The sequence below is a fragment of the Pinus tabuliformis genome, chromosome 7, assembly GCF_031772625.1.
Source record: "Pinus tabuliformis cultivar Carrire ecotype Pingquan chromosome 7, CPIR1, whole genome shotgun sequence".
NCBI classification, from domain to species: Eukaryota; Viridiplantae; Streptophyta; class Pinopsida; order Pinales; family Pinaceae; genus Pinus; species Pinus tabuliformis.
Window position 1 is genome coordinate 857,814,096 of NC_142293.1, and position 17,930 is coordinate 857,832,025.

A 17,930-nucleotide genomic window follows, 5' to 3' on the forward strand; every position below is an offset into this window, starting at 1 on the left:
TTTAAAGCTTAACTTAATAAGTTGGAATGAGACATCACCCACCAAAGTACACCAAAGCCCTTATATGTGCAAGGAAAAATGTTTAACTTTTCAAAGATATCTTTCCTTTAATATAAAGAACTTGACACATTTCCAACTAATCAAAGTAATTTAAATAAATATTAATAAAATAATTTCTCCTTTACATCTATTAATTAAATTATTAATAAAATAATTTCTCCTCTGCATATATCAATCTAAAAAACCCAAAAGCTGAATGTGAAAATTCGAAGAGCCATATATATAATTATATCAACGTACACACTCATAACACCCTTTCTTCTTCGGCGACTCCTATTTTCCCCACAGTTTTTTAATTAATGCCCTTTGACATGGGGCGCGAAAGGGAAATATAACGCGAGATTGTTTTTTTTTCTTCTCCAATTTTTTTTTCGCGTTATATTTCCCTATCGCGCTCTCATGTCAGAGGGCATTAATTAAAAAATTGTGGCGGAAATAGGAATCGCCCTCTCCTTCCATTCTACCAATGCAAGTGGGGTATTGCTATTTTCCACTTCATCGTTGTGGGTTATTCCAATTTGTAATTTTACTATTAAAAAAATAAAAAACTAACTTGTTTAAAAAGATACGCATATGACTTTCTTTATAATAAAAAAAAAAATCCAAGAATGATCAAGTTCCTTATAAAATGGCATTAAGTTTAAAAATGTCGATAGCAACCCGTGAGCAAAGCAGGGCACACAATAGCCACCTAGAGATTAAAGGTGTGGGGCAGGGAAACTTTATTTAACTTTTTTCGGTTATGTTTGAAGCACAAGAGACCTCAAACCTTTGGTTAAAGATCTCTAACCCAGCGCTTTGAGCAAAGGCGATACAGAGATTCTGAATGCCGCGTTATCATGGTCGCAATCCTCAGCTGTTTCGTGACCAGAAGCAGCAGCAGGCCTCCCATCCATGTCAATATGCCTTCCAGCACAACGAGAAGAGCGATTTTCCAAAAATTTTAACAGTTACATTTCTTCAATCCGTATAATTTAATGTTAGAAAGAGTGTTATTTCAGGCTTGTCTGGAATTCATTACATAGCCTAAACTGATGTCGGAAATTCAAAGAAATAGGCGTTTAAAGGATCAAAGGACGTCAGAATCGGATTAGAAAGAGTTCTAATCGAGTTTATTATCGGCATTGCACGCAGAAAACATTTCTTTGTTTAAAGACAGAAGGCAATTGCTCGTCCGGCCTTAATTTCAGCGTCAATTACAAGTTTTGGCGTTAAATTGGGCCTGGCATAGCTGTTAATTGCACTTGTTCTTTTAAGCTTTAATTTCCGTAAAATGAAGCTGTTTGCAGTTGGTACGACACGTATTTAAAGAGAATTTGCGGTGAAATACCACACTTTACCGTGCCAGAGCTTTGTATGTTGAACAGGACACCGAAATACTATTTAGTGAGCATCGGGCGGGAATCTAGGCGTCCGTTGACGTCATGAGGCGTTCGAGAGGCGGGAAGCCGGCGTATGAGGGAATTGATAGGTGCGTCAGGGCCAGGATTGCTTCTGTTTTCCGAGTGTTGCTTGTTTTTCTGCTTTTGGCGACGCCCGGTGCCTGTGAACGAAGAAAAGGTAAAGCGGATTATGTTTTTTAAAATTAAGTTTCTTTTGATTGAATCCTTGATGCAATCGTGTGATAATTTTGGCGAGGAATTTCAGATTTGTTCGTAATATCTTACTTCAAGAATAACGATGCGACTCTCAGTTAGGTGATGGCTCTTACTTTTGCGAAATGGAATTTAATCATGCATATTAGGATTCATAACATCAACTCCTCCATTAAATTCAGTCATCAGGGTTTAAGCCCGAGGCTGACAGTTTCAAGTTTCAACTAACGGAGATTCAAATCAGGGTTTTTAAGTCATATGAAATGAAGATTGTTTGTGTGTTCCGGTGGATTGCTATCTACTTATTGTCTACGGAGACTTGAAATTTAATCACCTGGGATGCTTGGACCATTAAAGAGATTAGGAAATAAGCTCCATGCCAAGTTCGTTAGTTTATTTTGGCTCCAGTTCCCCTGTTCTGGTACAGAGTGTGTAGGTGTTAATGGCAAAAGCATGCTTTTCAAGACTTTGCTGGTGATACGAAGAAACATCTTCCAATGCCTCATGTACTTTTTACGGGTGTGAGCCTGCATTCGTTTTCATTCCATGGGGAACAATTAATATAGTGGATTTCAGGGTAAACATACCAGAAATAAAAGAAAAATGATGATATCAAAAGTAGGGTAACAAATAATTAATTCAAGCAAAAGAGACATGAAGGATAAAAATTTCATATAGAATGTTGTGAATGATCATCTGTAACTCGTTTCCCACCTATGCATTGCAATTTCCTACTACTGCTTTGCTGTATCTCGTGGAGAACCAATTATGGAATGAAGGTGCGACTACTCTGCCTGATCTGATTTTTTTAAGGGCGAACTTGTCAATTTCAATGCTTGATTATTTGCTATTTGGAAGAATTGGGGCCTGCGGTCAATGTTGACCATGCCGCCCACGATATGCCTGTCTAATACGCTGGGGCGAAAAGGCAGATTCAAAAAGCATATATTTTCGCCTGGTCCTGTATATTGATACCACGGTGGATCTTTGTTATGCTAGCCCCTCTTTTGACATAGGTTAATTCAAATGATGGCAATTTCCTATCCTTTATCGTCAACTGTGCACCTTTTTCTGCGGCCATTGCAACATTCCTTGGTTCCAAGCATGTCCAATTTCCTAACTCTTTATGTAGTTGATTGCTGCTCATGTTATCTAGTGCCTTTATTTAAGGTTATTTACTATGAATTCTCGAGTATCCATGGAAAAATGATCTTAAAGCAACCCCATTTCCATCAGTGAAAGGAATGTGCATCTTTCAAGTGTATTGGAGAAACAAAAGTTGAACTAGTAAAGTCCATTCGTTTATGCTACTTTGTCAACATAACTAATGATAAATCAATGCACTTTATGTTGAAAAATGTAACTAGGTTTGGTCTTCATAATTGTATTTGAGTCATAATAAAATGTACTTATGAAAAAGAATGAAAATAAATTTTATTATTATTATTATGACTTATTAAAGCATGGGTTTCATGCTTGGGTCATCATGTTTTAGGTCAAAGTCCCCATTGAGGACTTCTAGGATTTATTCTAAGTCAATAGAGTCATTGTACATTTAAAGAGACCCTTCTTGGGCTTTTGAATCATGTAAAAAGAATTATTTTTGAGTCAAAAATGAATTATGTCACCTCCACACCAAGTCGGCCTCAAGAAAGGTAATTCGACCTCACCAGAAGCCTATATATTGAAGCAGTTCGATTCATTTGGAGGACAATCACTCACACAAGTTCGATCTCCTAGAAGAAGCTGTGAAAAAGTGCAAAGTTGCAGTGGAAGAAGGAGAATTGAAGGATCAAAGGTTTTGGGTTATCTCTCTCTCTCAAACGTGTGATTTTCTGGGCTACAACATCAAGGTCGAAGTTCTGTTACGACATCAAGAAGTTTTGTTACGGCATCAAGGTTGAAGTATGACATCAAGGTCAAAGTGCTGCTCCAAGGTAGAAGTGTTGCTTCAAGGTCGAAGAGCTAAGTGCTTCAAGGTCGAAGTTGTTGCATTAAGATCAAAGTTGCTAGGTCGAAGATACTACTGCATCGAAGTGTTGCTGTTGCTATTGTTGCATCTAGGTTGAAGACAGTACTGGAAAGTGATCATCTGCTGAAAAAGGAAAGGGTTGACTTGGTGTGGAGGAAGTCTGTGTCTATGTCAAGAGTCTTGGATTATCTCAGGAAAACTATTGAAGGAAGAGTTGTTGACTGGGTTTTCCCCAAGATTGGGGTTTTGCCTTGGCTATCTACCTACATCTGGTGTCCTTGATCTTCATGCTATTGTTTTGGTAATTGCTTGATGAACTAAGATAAAAGAAGAACATAAGAAAGTTAATAAGAACACAAGAATCTCACAAGTAATTATCAAGTATAAGAAAATCTTTCTGCCTTTCCAATTTTCTAACATGGTAGTAGAGCTAAGGTGAAGAAGAAAGAAAAAGACAGGTTGAAGATCTATTCAAAGAAGACTAGTGTTAATTTTAGGTATGTTCTATGCTAGAGCAATTTATTTCAATTTTCTCAGTTAGCACAATACCTTTTCCAGATTAGCAATCACATCAGCATTAAAGTAAACTGCAGATAGAACATAAACATAAATCGTAGAAGACAAGCCAAGACAAGAGGACACAAGATGTGGCGCTAGCTAGGGACAAACACCAATGTGGGGAAACCCTTGATCAATTCTTCTTTTATGTTCTTCAAAGTTCAGCAGAGAAAGTGAGAGAGATAGTACAGTTATAATAGAAGTCAACACTTTGAATATCGCATGAGATCAGTTGAAGACACATTGCTTCAACTGATTCTCTAAGGTGACTCCTTCACCTATCATAGTGCTACATCTCGTCCATTTGCCGCACCTTACCGTGTAGTACCATCATGCATCATCATGCTGCTCATGATCTCATCACTATGCTGCCCATACATCATGCTGTCTATGATCTACATTATGCTACCCATACATCATGCTGCTCATACATCATGCTGTACTCCAAGTCACTGCTGCATGTCACCGAGATCCATATACCAGATCTCTAATCCTCTTTTCCATCGCTGCTGAGATCCTCCTCATTTCAGCACCATTGAAGCCATCATTACGGAGATCTTCACTGTTGCTTCATATCAACGTGATCCACTCACTGTGATCTCTATGCTTACATTCATGCACTAAGACAATCATTACATTATGTTAATGAGCTCTTCATTGAAGTCATCATTATGTGGACTGTTGCAATATACCTTTGTCATCACTGTATATTTGTTGAGACAATGATTCTCATTACTGCTTTATTATGTAACCCTTACTGTTATGCTGCTGAGTCTACATCATTCCTTTATCATTTGTACCAAACAATATGATAAATCCTGTAGAGCAGATCTGCTCCAATACTCACACGAAAGAATGTGAGATACCTCCTTCAGATCATAGGTATGCTGAGACTCTTCTTCATTGCGATGACGTTATTCATTGCTCTTGGCATGTGACTGCACCGAAACCCTAGGTGCAGTCAAACCCTACTGTGGCTCCTCTCTATGTGACTGTGGCTTCTTATCTCCATTGCAACGTATTCCATATCTGCGTATATGTTATGTAGAGTTGCTGCGTATGACAACGTATATAGAATCGCTGTGTATGACAGTGTATATGTGTATATAGAATTGCTGTGTATGACAACGTATATGTTATGCGTACATCGTGTATAGAGTTCTGCATATTATATGTCATCATGACTGCGATTTAAATGCTGTGTATATGCATGACAACGTATAGAGGCATGCCAACGTATGGAGGTTGTGCTATAGTCTTCATTATATGTATGACAGCGTATGTGCCATTGCTTCGTATATGCAAGAGTCTCCATTGCTGTGCGTGTATATGCATGAGTCTTCATTATATGTATGACAATGTATGTGCCATTGCTTCGTATATGCAAGAGTCTCCATTGTTGTGCATGTATATGCATGAGTCTCCATTGCTGTGCGTATATAGTGTCTTCATGAACGTGTAGCATCTAGGGCATTAGCTAGGGCATCATCTGCAGCTATTATACACTTAGCCCAACGTATCTTCATTAGTGTCTCTCCTTCACCAAAAACCCAAGACGTGGAGAGGAGGAGATCACGTGAAGAATGTGTGTAAAATGACTTCAAGTCTTCTCTTATTTATACTAAAACGTAGATGATGAATGGACATGACTATTGGGCTTTAGAGCCTACATAAGATGTTGGCCGACTTGACAATTAGTCTTATAATACAAATAAATTCATAACTCCATAAATACTTATTGCAATCGGATGATCTTTAGATCAATCCTACACCTCTCGATGAGAGGGGTGCAATAAAAATATCAGCTGCCATAAATAAGATGACCTACATGGAGTTTGGCCCTAGTTTCCAATTTAACAACTAGGGAATAAAAGAAGGAACATGGATCAAGCAAACTTTGCCAAAGAAGTTTCACCAAAGAAGAACAAGATGGAAGGATCCGAAGTCAAAGACCTATTTGTTAGGGACTCTATCCTTTACGTATCCTGCAAGTTTGGACTAAGAAGGAGCCCTCGCCACTTTCCAAAGATAAGTATCTTACTCCTTGTATTATCTTTTATATTTGGTTTCTCTTATATAAGTTTGTTTATATTAAATACTAATCACATTTCTATTCATATTTTCCTTGTTTAGGAAAGGCTTACTGAATACTCAAGGATTATGAAAGAAGGCCTCACAAGACAAAACATTGGGATTACAAGGTTTGTTAAGAAACAAAGGTATGCCTTAGACCATAAGCTTTGTTCTCTTCATGATAAAGGAATATTCATTATTTTTGGTAATCTGTTATACATTACTAACATTGTTGTGTCTCGCACTCTTGAATCATAAAGATTCTTGATTGGGTGATTCATCATTAGATAAATCTACCCTCCTCACATCTTTGATTATTCTTGTGGAACCCTAAAGAGGTTCTCTATAAAACCCTAACTTAAGGGTATGACCATGATAATGTGTGAAACCCTAGCCTACTTAGGGTTATTGATGAAGTCTAAAGAAAATGTTTGATGCTTTGATGATGTCATTTTTGGGGTTTTGGTATAGTTATGAAAACCCTAACTTGTTAGGGTTGAAAGGTGATATCTGAAATCCCAAACCTTTGAAGTTTTGGTAATTTAGGGTTTGCTATGTTATGTATTGAAACCCTAGATCTTTAGGGTTTATGAGCAAGACCCTTATGACCTAGGAATGAATCCCTAGGTATATGTTTGTTCGTTTAATCAAGTTTTTTATGTCTGACTTTAATGTGTTTGTGTCATTGGGTTTGCCTGACATATGTTATTATGATATGCTTATGCATGATGATGAAATCCTAGATATGCATATGTGCTGACCTAATTATTGATAGTCATAAGTCTTAGGGTTTGGAACTAAGCCCTAGTCGAAGTTTGATATTCTAGGATGATATTGTTTGTGAATTCTAGGGTTTTGTAGCTAAACCTTAGTAGAAGTTAAATTCTCTAGTATATGATTTGACAAATCTGGGATTTATGAAAGGTTGATAAAAACTTGAAATTGTATTGTGATCAGTTTGATTGTTGAGAATTAGTAAATGAAAATCTAGGGTTTACATCAAACCCTAGTAGAAGCTAGTCATGTTGTTGATTGAGCTGTGATTGGTTTTGATTGTTGAATCTCATGTATGAAATCTAGGGTTTGTATGAAATCCTAGTAGGAAGTCTAACATATGAATTCTAAAAGTTGTTAGATGCATTGTTATACTGGTCTCTAGGGTTTGCTATATGTTATAAAAGAGTTTGTCATATCTCTGAAAGAAATATTGAAGCCCTAGATATAATGAGATTGATATCTTGAGTTGTTGATGTGATTTAGGGTTTGTAACAAAACCTGGGCAAGAAGTTGAAGTATAGAAGTAAAGTCTCCTGCTGGTTATGTTTATAAAGTCTAATGCTATATGTTATAAAAGGGTTTGTTGTATCTGTGAAAGAAATATTGAAGCCCTAGATATAATGAGATTGATATCTTGAGTTGTTGATGTGATTTAGGGTTTGTAACAAAACCTGGGCAAGAAGTTGAAGTATAGAAGTAAAGTCTCTTGCTGATTATGTTTATAAAGTCTAATGCTTCCATTATTGTATGATTTTGATGAGGTTAACTTCATGCTTCTATAGATTTGGTTGTACTTGCTATCTAAGTTGTGCAGGTACATAATCTTCAAGATGGTGAAGATGTTCATAAGTAAAGTTGATATGATAAGCATGATGAAGAAAGTTATATGGATGATGATGGTCATGATAACTTTGGTGAGAAGGATGGAAGCCTTGAAAGATTCTCCGATGTCGTAGAAAAGAAATTGATCTCCCTAGGTTAAGAGGGAGCTTGGGTATACTCCTTGTATAGGAATGATTAGGTCCTCCCTGGTTAAAAGGGAGTGATGGATATGGTTCTTTACTTCATGTGTCATGCACTAGAATAGGACTAACAACTATAAGTCTTAGTGAAGGCCATGAGTGAGAGAAGGACACATCACTCTTGTCTTCATGGAAACAAGTCCCTAGTTAAGAGGGAGGGCATATTATAGTCATGATGGACACCTTGAAAGAAGAAAATTGGAGAATGCATTTTGAGGAGCTGCTGAGATAAGAAAAGTAGGATTTGTTTGTAGAATATGTTGCTGCATAAGTAGGAAAGGAAGATGTATGATTAAGGAATCTTCTGTCAAGATTCATTTGGAAGTCCTACTATGATAAATTGAGAAGCAACATCAATTGTTTGGAAGACCCTGGAGGTTTGTGTTTACTTATGTACATTTGAAAGATTGTTACTGATTGGGGTTGTGTTTGTATAGGTAAATCTCTTGAAAGTTTTGATAGCATGTTTTACATGCTTGTTGTTATCGATCATTTTGATTGGGAGAGATTTGTTATTACTGATCTATTTGATCAGGATGGATTTGTGTTAATTTTAGATAACATTGGTATGTTCTATGCTTTAGCACAATTTACTTCAATGTTCCTTTAGCAACTCAATGACAATTTCCAATTATATCCAGTAGCAATCACATTAACTTAAGCATATTGAAAGTAAATGCAGATAGAACATAAAAACATGTGCAGAAGACAAGCCAAGACAAGAGTACACAAGATGTGGAGGATGCCAGGGAAAAACCCCAATGTGGGGAAACCCTTCGATCAAATCTTCTTATTATTCTTCAATAGTTCAGCGCAGAGAGAGAGTACAAATATCATATTAACTTGCCCAAAACAGTCTTGTCAAATTAGCAGTCAACATCAGTCAACTGCAGCCCTAACCAGAAAGTCAATGGTGGTCAAAGCAACTCCAAAATGTCCTCCAAGCAGCTTGGTCAACAACAAAATAATTCAGCCTTCCAAGAGGGTCAAATTCAGCCCAAAACAGTTCGGTCAACCTAGTCAAATGCTACTGTAATTTATGTAGTCAAAAGTTGAAGTCAAACCAGTCAAACTGTTCCAATCACCTCGAAAACCGTGGCAATCAATGTGGCCTTCAAAAATCAGAATTTGCCACAAGAATGAAGTCAAAGTCACCCAAGTCAACACTGTCTTGTTTCCTGAAATTTTTGGCCTCCAAAACAGTGCTAAAATTTGTCCTCCTTTCACACGTGTGAAGTAGAGAAGCCTCCAAGCTGTACGAACCAATCAAGAGAGGAGAGAGAGAGGTATGTGATGAGATGAGTGATGTCCAAACAAGAGAGATGTCACTCCTATTTATACACTTTGTTGAGGGTGAGGAGACACATCCACTGGGCTTCATGAACCTACATTTGATTGAGGCCGACCTTGGCAATTTGTGCATGAGAGAATAAATTCAAAATTCCATTTTTGCTTGTCAGAATGAGATAATTTTTATATCAAAACTGGACCTCTCGAAAAGAGGGATCCAATGCAATAATCAGCTCCATCACATGAGCTGTCCTAAGATGGAATTTGGCCCTAGTTTCCAATTTTAACACTCCTTCTCAACTAGGGAGAATTCCCCCTGCCAATCCATCTGTCATCATCATGCCATCCTCTCATCCTGTACCATCCCTGTCATCATTGCCATGCTCTGCTCTGTTGAACCATGAAGTAATAATGAAGAAGAAGTGATTGAGAGTGATTCATAAGATCATACCACTCTCCACTAACAAAGGTCAGTCCTTGATCCCAGATTAAGTTGTTGAACACCATGCATCCTAGTCATAGGGCGTACGGCAGTATACGATGAGTCCATCGGTAGTGCTATGGTCCCTAACCATCTTTTCACAACTCATTGGCCAGATGAGAGGTACTTCCCATGAGTCCCAGACTCTATGGGTAGGATGTGTGCCAGGGCATCAACAGGACAAGGTGAACCACTCGTCTTGCTCATATGCCATAGGAGAAGTTGAACTTGCATATGTAAGGGGAAGGTGAACTGCTCACCCTACATGCATGTGTTCGGATAAGTGAAGGTGAACCACTCACCCTACACACATGTCAACCATAATGGAGTATCGTAGGGGAAGGTGAACCACTCACCCTCTGTCTAGCGCACCACTAGGGGAAGGTGACCCTAAAGCCCCTAGGAGCTCCCAGAGCTTAGTGTCTAACTCATACAGGACCCTCATAGGAGGGTTGTTCCACGACTCCAAGTCTCTCTCAAAAGTTTAAGAATTTGACCTTCCCTAAAGGCTTCGTGAGAATGTCTGCGAACTACTCATTCGTCTTGATGTGTTGGAGCCTTACTGCTCCCCGTTGTACCATGTCCCAGATAAAGTGGTACTTGATATCAATGTGCTTGGAGCGGTCTTGGAACATGGGATTCTCTGATAGGTGAATCCCACTCTGGTTGTCACAAAAGATCACAGTGGTATCCAACATGTGCTCAAATAGCTCATTGAAGAGATTCCTCAACCAAACTGCTTCACAACAAGCCATACTTGTAGCAATGTATTCGGCCTTGACGGTGCTTAGTGCAACCGATTTCTGCTTCCTTCTCATCGAAGATATTGAAGCAAACCTCAAAGAGAAGCAACACCCAAACGTGCTCTTACAATCTACCACATTGCCAACCCAGTGAGCATCTGAATATCCATTTAGCCTCAAGTTCTCGACAGTGTATCTCAGTCCATAGTGGATTGTGCCCTGGAGATATCTCAAGAGATTCTTAACAACAATCCAATGAATGTGATGAGGCTCGACCATAAACTGACTCAACGTGTTCACAACGAAGCATATGTCAGGACGGGAGTTGACCAAAAACACCTGGGTCCCCACAAGTTGACGATACTCGGAAGGGTTTGCTAATCCGGGTCCAACAACACTTCCACATAGCTTCTTAAAGTTGAGTTCCATCGGAGTAGTCACGGACTTGCAATCCACCATCCCACATCTCTCAAGTAGCTTCACAATGTATTGTCCTTGAGAAAGGAAAATCTCACTTGGCTTTTGCAAGATCTCCAGCCCTAGGAAATAATGCATCAGCCCTAGGTCCTTCATCTCGAACTCAGAAACCAACTCCCTCCTGCATTGACGAATGAGAGGGTCATCACCTATTAGAAAGAGATCATCCACATAAAGGACCAGAATGAGAGGCTTGTCCTTTTCAACCTTGAGAGGCTTGACCATTTTTGGGAGGTGACATTTCTAAATGTACCCATTTCAGAAACTCCGAAATGTTTTGGCGTTTCATGTAACTTAGTGTCCTAACCATCTTTTGCATTTTATAGTATATATTTTTTTTGTTTCTTGCTTATGGCCATGATATGATTTTAACTTTCCTTTTAGCCGCATCAACCTCCGAGACAACATTTCCAAGCTTGACCCAGATATGTGGACAAGGGGTGTGGGTGTGCCAGTGCCTTGTGGACCCAATAGTCACGTGGACTCAGAGAAGGAATATGATGAAATAGGGCTTGTAATGTGTGGAGGGCGATGAAAAATGTGGACCAGGAAATTGGGACTACGCTACCAAAATCGGGGTTTCCCAAGTAGTGCACTTCCTAAATCCATAAGCCAATAGCGGAGATCCCACAAGACTAGGATTGAGGATTAACCCCCCATTAAAGGTGAGGGAACAAAACTACGGTCAAAGTCCTTCCTTCTTCCAAGTCACCCAATAGTCCATGCCTAAGATGCCCAAGGAAAAACATGCATAATCACTTGATTGCACAATGAAAAACATACCTTTTGGGTTGGATTGCCCACCTTCATACATACGCTCTTGACAGATGGGCGAGGGAACATATGATTGATGCAGGGAGTGGAGATCAAATGGCACATTGTATTGGCTATACTAGTGGCTACTGGCTGTCGACTGAAGAGAGATCTAGGTGAAAGTTTCTCCTATCGGGTCACCCACTGTTGGTGGGTAACAAGGCCGATTAGAAAGGTACACTAGCGAACACAAAGAGTAAGAGGGGTGGGCTAGAGAAGGTATATAAGACCACAAAAGAAGAAAGGCTGTAGGGATAGAATTTAGACATAGGAGAATCCAGAGGAGAGATTGGAGATAAAATACAAGCAAAAAAGGAAATGAGACTATGGAGGGGATTCAAACTGGAGATGAAGTCGACAGGGCTGACACCCACCAAAGACTGCTGATGCCTGGAGTATCTCGTCGCAATTTTTCTCAGAGGATCTACTTCAAGATTAATAACATGCATGACAATTTGGATTGGAGGGAAATGACAACTTTTCCTTAGTGCGCCATGGAGCCAGATGCGCTGCGCCGTTGAGTCTTCATTTAGGAAAATAGGAATTTCGAATTAAAAGATGGCAAGAGGGGGGGGCAGAGTGAGGGGACTAGGCTTGGCCGAAGCTCACAAAAGTGGTTGGTCAGTGCCCATAGGACGATTTGCAAGGGCGCCTAGAGCATATGATGACCAAAACTCAAGCCAACCAAGAATGAGCAAGGGATTGAGTAAAAGATTTGGGAGGGTGGTGGTGGCCAACAAGGAATAACAATTAAAATCCACGCGATCCAGGCCAACGATGGCTTGGCGGTTCGAGTTGCAATCAATGTAGATGGCACAAATCATCATAATCCCAAGGCCAATAAAGCTCTTATATGAGGCTCCTCAATGCGACGACATATGAAACATGGTCGCAAGCCTGTCACCCCATCTGAGATTCAAATTTTTAAATATTAAAAAAATTATGTATAGCTATTAACACTTATAGTTACAGTCTAAATATTTTAATAAATTTATTTTTATAGTTATATCATTTAGTAATTCTTAATATATGTTATATATTATAATGGGATATATACATTTATAGAAAATGTATTTGATGTATATACTAATATATATCTTAATTTTGAACGATGCATCTAGTTGTTTGTAGTCCCTCTCAATTGATTCTTGGAACTCTTACCTTTGTGATGGATTACTGGCAAGATATGCCTGTTGCTATAAATACTGCATCCCCTCTTGAAGGTCATATGTAGGTTGCTCATTGTTTTTGATGATGGGGAGCATCCTGACCCCTCTATCGAGCACTGTAGGGATCTTCTCTAGTGTTTCGACAATTCGCCCCAAAAGAAGACACATTTCTTGTGATAGGTTATGGAAAGATAGTATTATCATTCAACTTTGAACAACTTGTATTAGAAGTTGATGAAGACCTTGGTTAAGAGATTTGGTTCAAACTCCAGATGAAAAGGCTTTAACTGTTGAACAACAAAAATTAACATTTGACATGTAACACGGGACAAATGTGAAAAACCATGAAAAACATGTAATCTGGTGCTATTGTCCATGTAATTCGAGTTGACCTTGGGAGAATCCGTAACCTTGCTTGCATATTAGAATATCTCGTAACCCTATTTGCTTACTTCCTGGTTTTTTCGGTTGTGGTCCACAGATGCGCTTCCGATAGGGCATAAAAATCCTCAGGTCATGCAGGTTTCATGTCCCGTTTGGTTTTTGAACTCACGCGATCCACTGAAGCTTGTGCCAAATCTATATAGAGTTCATGCCTCGATTAGAAAATCAAGCATTAAATCCTGTAATTCGAGGGTACTGTAATTTACTCGAACCTTAGACGAATTTGACTTTTCTTTTGAGGTTTGTGGAACTTCGAACTTCCAGGTTCAAGTTCAACAAACCCTATCACATTGCATAAGTAACCCAAACACATAGCATGATAATTATCATGTACTTCATCTTGTTTCATTACCAATCACATCACCGCTTGGAATTTAAATTAACCCACAAAACAATGAAAACAATGACTATATCACATGCAACTTCATCATCCTTTCATAAGAATGAAATTTTAGCATACATGTGGGAGGATGTTGTAGTGAAAATATTGTTACTTAATGGCATTTTGAGTAAACGTAAAAAATTCAAAGGTATATGTTTTTAAAATCCATAGTGACCAAATTAAGAGACAGGGATTTTAACTTTTGGTATAAATGATCCATAATACAAGCTAGTAATGCATTGCTTTGGTTTACTCAATCATCTCTCTAATATAAAAGTATTTGTGTATAACATAATGGTTGGTGGATTGAAGTTGTATCCTATAACATATATTGATTGTTCAACATTATAATGTATATAACAATTATTCAGTAACATAAAAAACAATTTGATAAATTATTTTATTCATTTTATTTAAAACACTTTTTTTTTTGCCTTTCTTCAATATCGTCATCTCTTTTGCAGATGTTGTAGAATTAGAGTTTCATGGAAATTTTCATCTTATTATATTGAAATTTTTATGGCTCTAAAATCTCCTTTGCAAAATTATGACCAAGTATCCATCAAGGAAACTTAGCCGATTATTCCTTGATCTTAAGTCTCCAATAGATTGAAAATAGTAAATCACTCTAATCAAGTTTTCTGCCATTGACCTTGCTCTTTGACTCCATATTCCCTAGATTGATAAAAGAACTAGTCTCTTTCATGTGTCAATCTTTTACAAAAATTAAAACCCATTTTTTTTAAACTTTTGAAGGGTAAGTTAGGGTTAGGTTACAACAAAATATGCATTAAATAACATAAAATATCATATATATCATATTCCTAGGGCTAGGCTTTATTAAATTAAAAAAGAAAAATATCATTTTATATGCAATTTTCAGCCACCTTTTTATGGCTGATGTCTAGAGTTTTGTAGCTTTTTTATGCATTTTTGGCCATTGGAAAATTACTTCAAACAATTTGTTTGTTTACTCATTCAATAGCCTTGCTTATTTATTCTTTATCATTAATTATAGGCTGTTTTGTTATTGTTGTTATGAATTTTGCATGTTGTAAATTACGCTTATTAAAATTAGGTTACAACAAAATATGCATTAAATAACATAAAATATCATATATATCATATTCCTAGTGCTAGGCTTTATTAAATTGAAAAAGAAAAATATCATTTTATATCGAATTTTCGGCCACCTTTTTATGGCTGATGTCTAGAGTTTTGTAGTTTTTTTATGCATTTTTGGCCATTGGAAAATTACTTCAAACTTTTTGTTTGTTTACTCATTCAATAGCCTTGCTTATTTATTGTTTATCATTAATTATAGGCTGTTTTGTTATTGTTGTTATGAATTTTGCATGTTGTAAATTACGCTTATTAAAAACTCTAATTTGTAACAACAATAATTAATTTCAGGATAACATGTGTTTGGGATCTATTTGAGCCTCTCCAAGACTATTTAGTCTCTCTAGATTTAGCCATAGGTCCTTTGAACTTGTCACCTCATCTCACCTAGAGCCATATGTAATTGAATATTACCCTTGGGTGTTTATTTTGCGGAGTCCTTGGGGGATATTTAGCTTGGGAATTCTTGGGTTACCTAATTTGTGAGATTTTCTAGGGAAGCCTCCCTTGGGGGGATAATATCCATCCATAGAACAATAGGGGAACAACTACTACACTGACAATGGTGTCTGATCACATTGTTGCCCTTAACCTAAAGTGTTTAGTGAGGCTTTGCACTAAGGTGCTAGATTTTGCAGTAACAAGCTGCATAATAAATAGGCCAATAATGTAGCACTTTAGCCTTAGCTTTGGGTTTGATTAATCAACAATAAAACATCCTGAACAACTTTGGCATGTTCACACATGTAAAAAGTGAATTATTGAAATATGCCAAATTAGGGCTAAGTCAATAAAAAAATTATATGAAAAGGGACGAAAATGTATCATGTGCCCTCTAGGAGTGGGTCAATGATGGAAAATGGGCATGATATGAAATTTATCTAGGTAAAATGGAAAGGGGATAGCACAATGGATGTTACTTAGGGCAAATGATGAATAGATAATGAAAGGGGAATAACAACTAATAAAACCACAAGGGAATGCATCACCAAGCTAGAGGAAACCACAACTAGGAAAAAGACTTGAACCCAACATGAAACGAACAATAGAAAGTAATGATCGTTAGATAATGAGCACATGTTAAGGAGATAGGAGATTTTTCCATCAATATTGAATAATGGAGTAGCACCTTCAACAAGATGAATACACATAATATGTCGCTGAATTAAGCTCCACCAATGATACAAATTGTCCAATAAATTTTATAAGATGAAGTGAGCAATAGAGCACGAAAATGAAACTATTAAGTCATCTTGTAACAATGTCATTTTCCCCCTTGGTTGGCTAAGGGTAAGATAAACAATGAGGGTAGTGCAAAATAATATGTGCATTAGCAAAATTCTCTAAGATTTGAAATTGGTACATGGAAGGTTGATGGGTGTCATCCTACAAGTATAATGAATTGGTCCTTAGACACCCTGTACAATCTATGGTTTAAAATGCCTATTATGCTCTCGGTGCTCTTGTGGGTTTTTCTTTTCTTAAGGTATCATTCCTTTGTCCTAAAATATCGTTATAGTTTTGAGCATTTCATGCAAATGAGAGATGGCATTCTTGTTAGAGCCATGTATACTCATTAGCTCCAGATCCATAGCCTCATGACTCCTTAGGCCAACTTAAAGTTTGTTCACATCAACTTTGGGTTGAGACAATGTTGAAGAATCTAGGGCAGTTAGAGTTAGAGTGATTCTTCTTAGCATGATAACTATTTGTGAGGTGTTTCAACTTATTCTTCTTGTTCAATCTTCACTTGTTATTATTAGAGTGTGTCTTCTTTAGTTCATCAAATAGCTACCAAAAACAAAGAGACAAGAACACAAGATGTTGGCATTCTGCTAGGGCCAAAACCTCTCCCTCTTGGAGAGGAAAACCCACACTAAATTCTTCTTATAGAGATTCCAATTGACGAATACCAAGACCTTGACCCTTGACCTATTAGGCCACTCTAAGACCAAGACACCAATCCTCTCCTTCGTTACTGCTGAGATCATCATCATCACTGCTGCTTCACCTTCTCTGAGATATTCATTACAATAACGAGATCATTACTGTTGCCTCTTTGTTAGATCTTCACTGTAGTTTTACTGAGATTATTTCTGCATTCTCATCTGTAATTATGTCTTCATCAAACTGAGACCGAGTTCATGACTTCATCCAAATTGTATGTCATGCCAAATCGTGTTACTGTAGGATCTATTCATCGCAATTGGTGAGATCATTGAGATCCTTTTTGCCACCCTTAATCCGAGACTGTAACTGTGATTATATGATATGCCGAGGGTACACTGCAAGATCACTTAGTGACTGCGTTTAGTTTGTCGAGAGAGCACTGTGAGATCATTTAGATTCATGATTGCGTTTAGTACATTGAGAGAGCACTGCGACATCACTTAGATCATCCGTTGTGTTTTTTTCCTGCTCAGAGATCCTTATTGTATTACCCATCGAAGAACTGAGATCTAGAGATTGTACATATGTTGAGGGTGTATTGCTCCATCCACGATTACAGTGACTGTGTTTTATATCACTGTGTTGAAGACTGTGATCATGAGGAGGTCGAGACTGTGATTGCGTTGAGACTGTGATCACAGGAATGCCGAGGCAGTGTATTCTCCTCCTTCACCGAGACAGAGTATCCACCGAGATACTATACTTCGCTGTGCTCACCGAGACTTATAGAGGAGTTCTGTCCTCTTCCGCAGTTGCAGACACTTATCCAAAATTCCTTGTCTCTGTGGTGACTCCAGCTGCGTATTTATAGGTGTTTATCCATGTATGCAAGCCAACATGAACCAGTGAACTGTTGTGACTTCATTTTTGAGCCGACTTGACATCTATATATGCTTTGAGGCCAACATGACTGTCTTTCACATTGTTTAGCTGGCAGACTTCTTCTTGAGCTTGTCTTGGAGGGCTACTTGACATTTCTATGGACTTGTATACATTACACAT

At 37.9% G+C, this 17,930-nt stretch overlaps 1 protein-coding gene across 1 annotated transcript in view; it reads left to right on the plus strand.

Annotated features, from left to right (window-relative positions):
* The first annotated feature begins 777 nt into the window (after nucleotides 1-777).
* The window catches only part of LOC149250309 (uncharacterized), a 70,432-nt gene continuing 53,279 nt past the window's right edge, over nucleotides 778-17,930 (plus strand). The window contains exons 1-2 of the mRNA XM_089459024.1: nucleotides 778-1,009; nucleotides 1,428-1,620. Coding sequence (XP_089315150.1) covers nucleotides 1,485-1,620 — 136 coding nt within the window. The 5' untranslated portion in view covers nucleotides 778-1,009; nucleotides 1,428-1,484. The remainder of the gene's footprint in view (nucleotides 1,010-1,427; nucleotides 1,621-17,930) is intronic.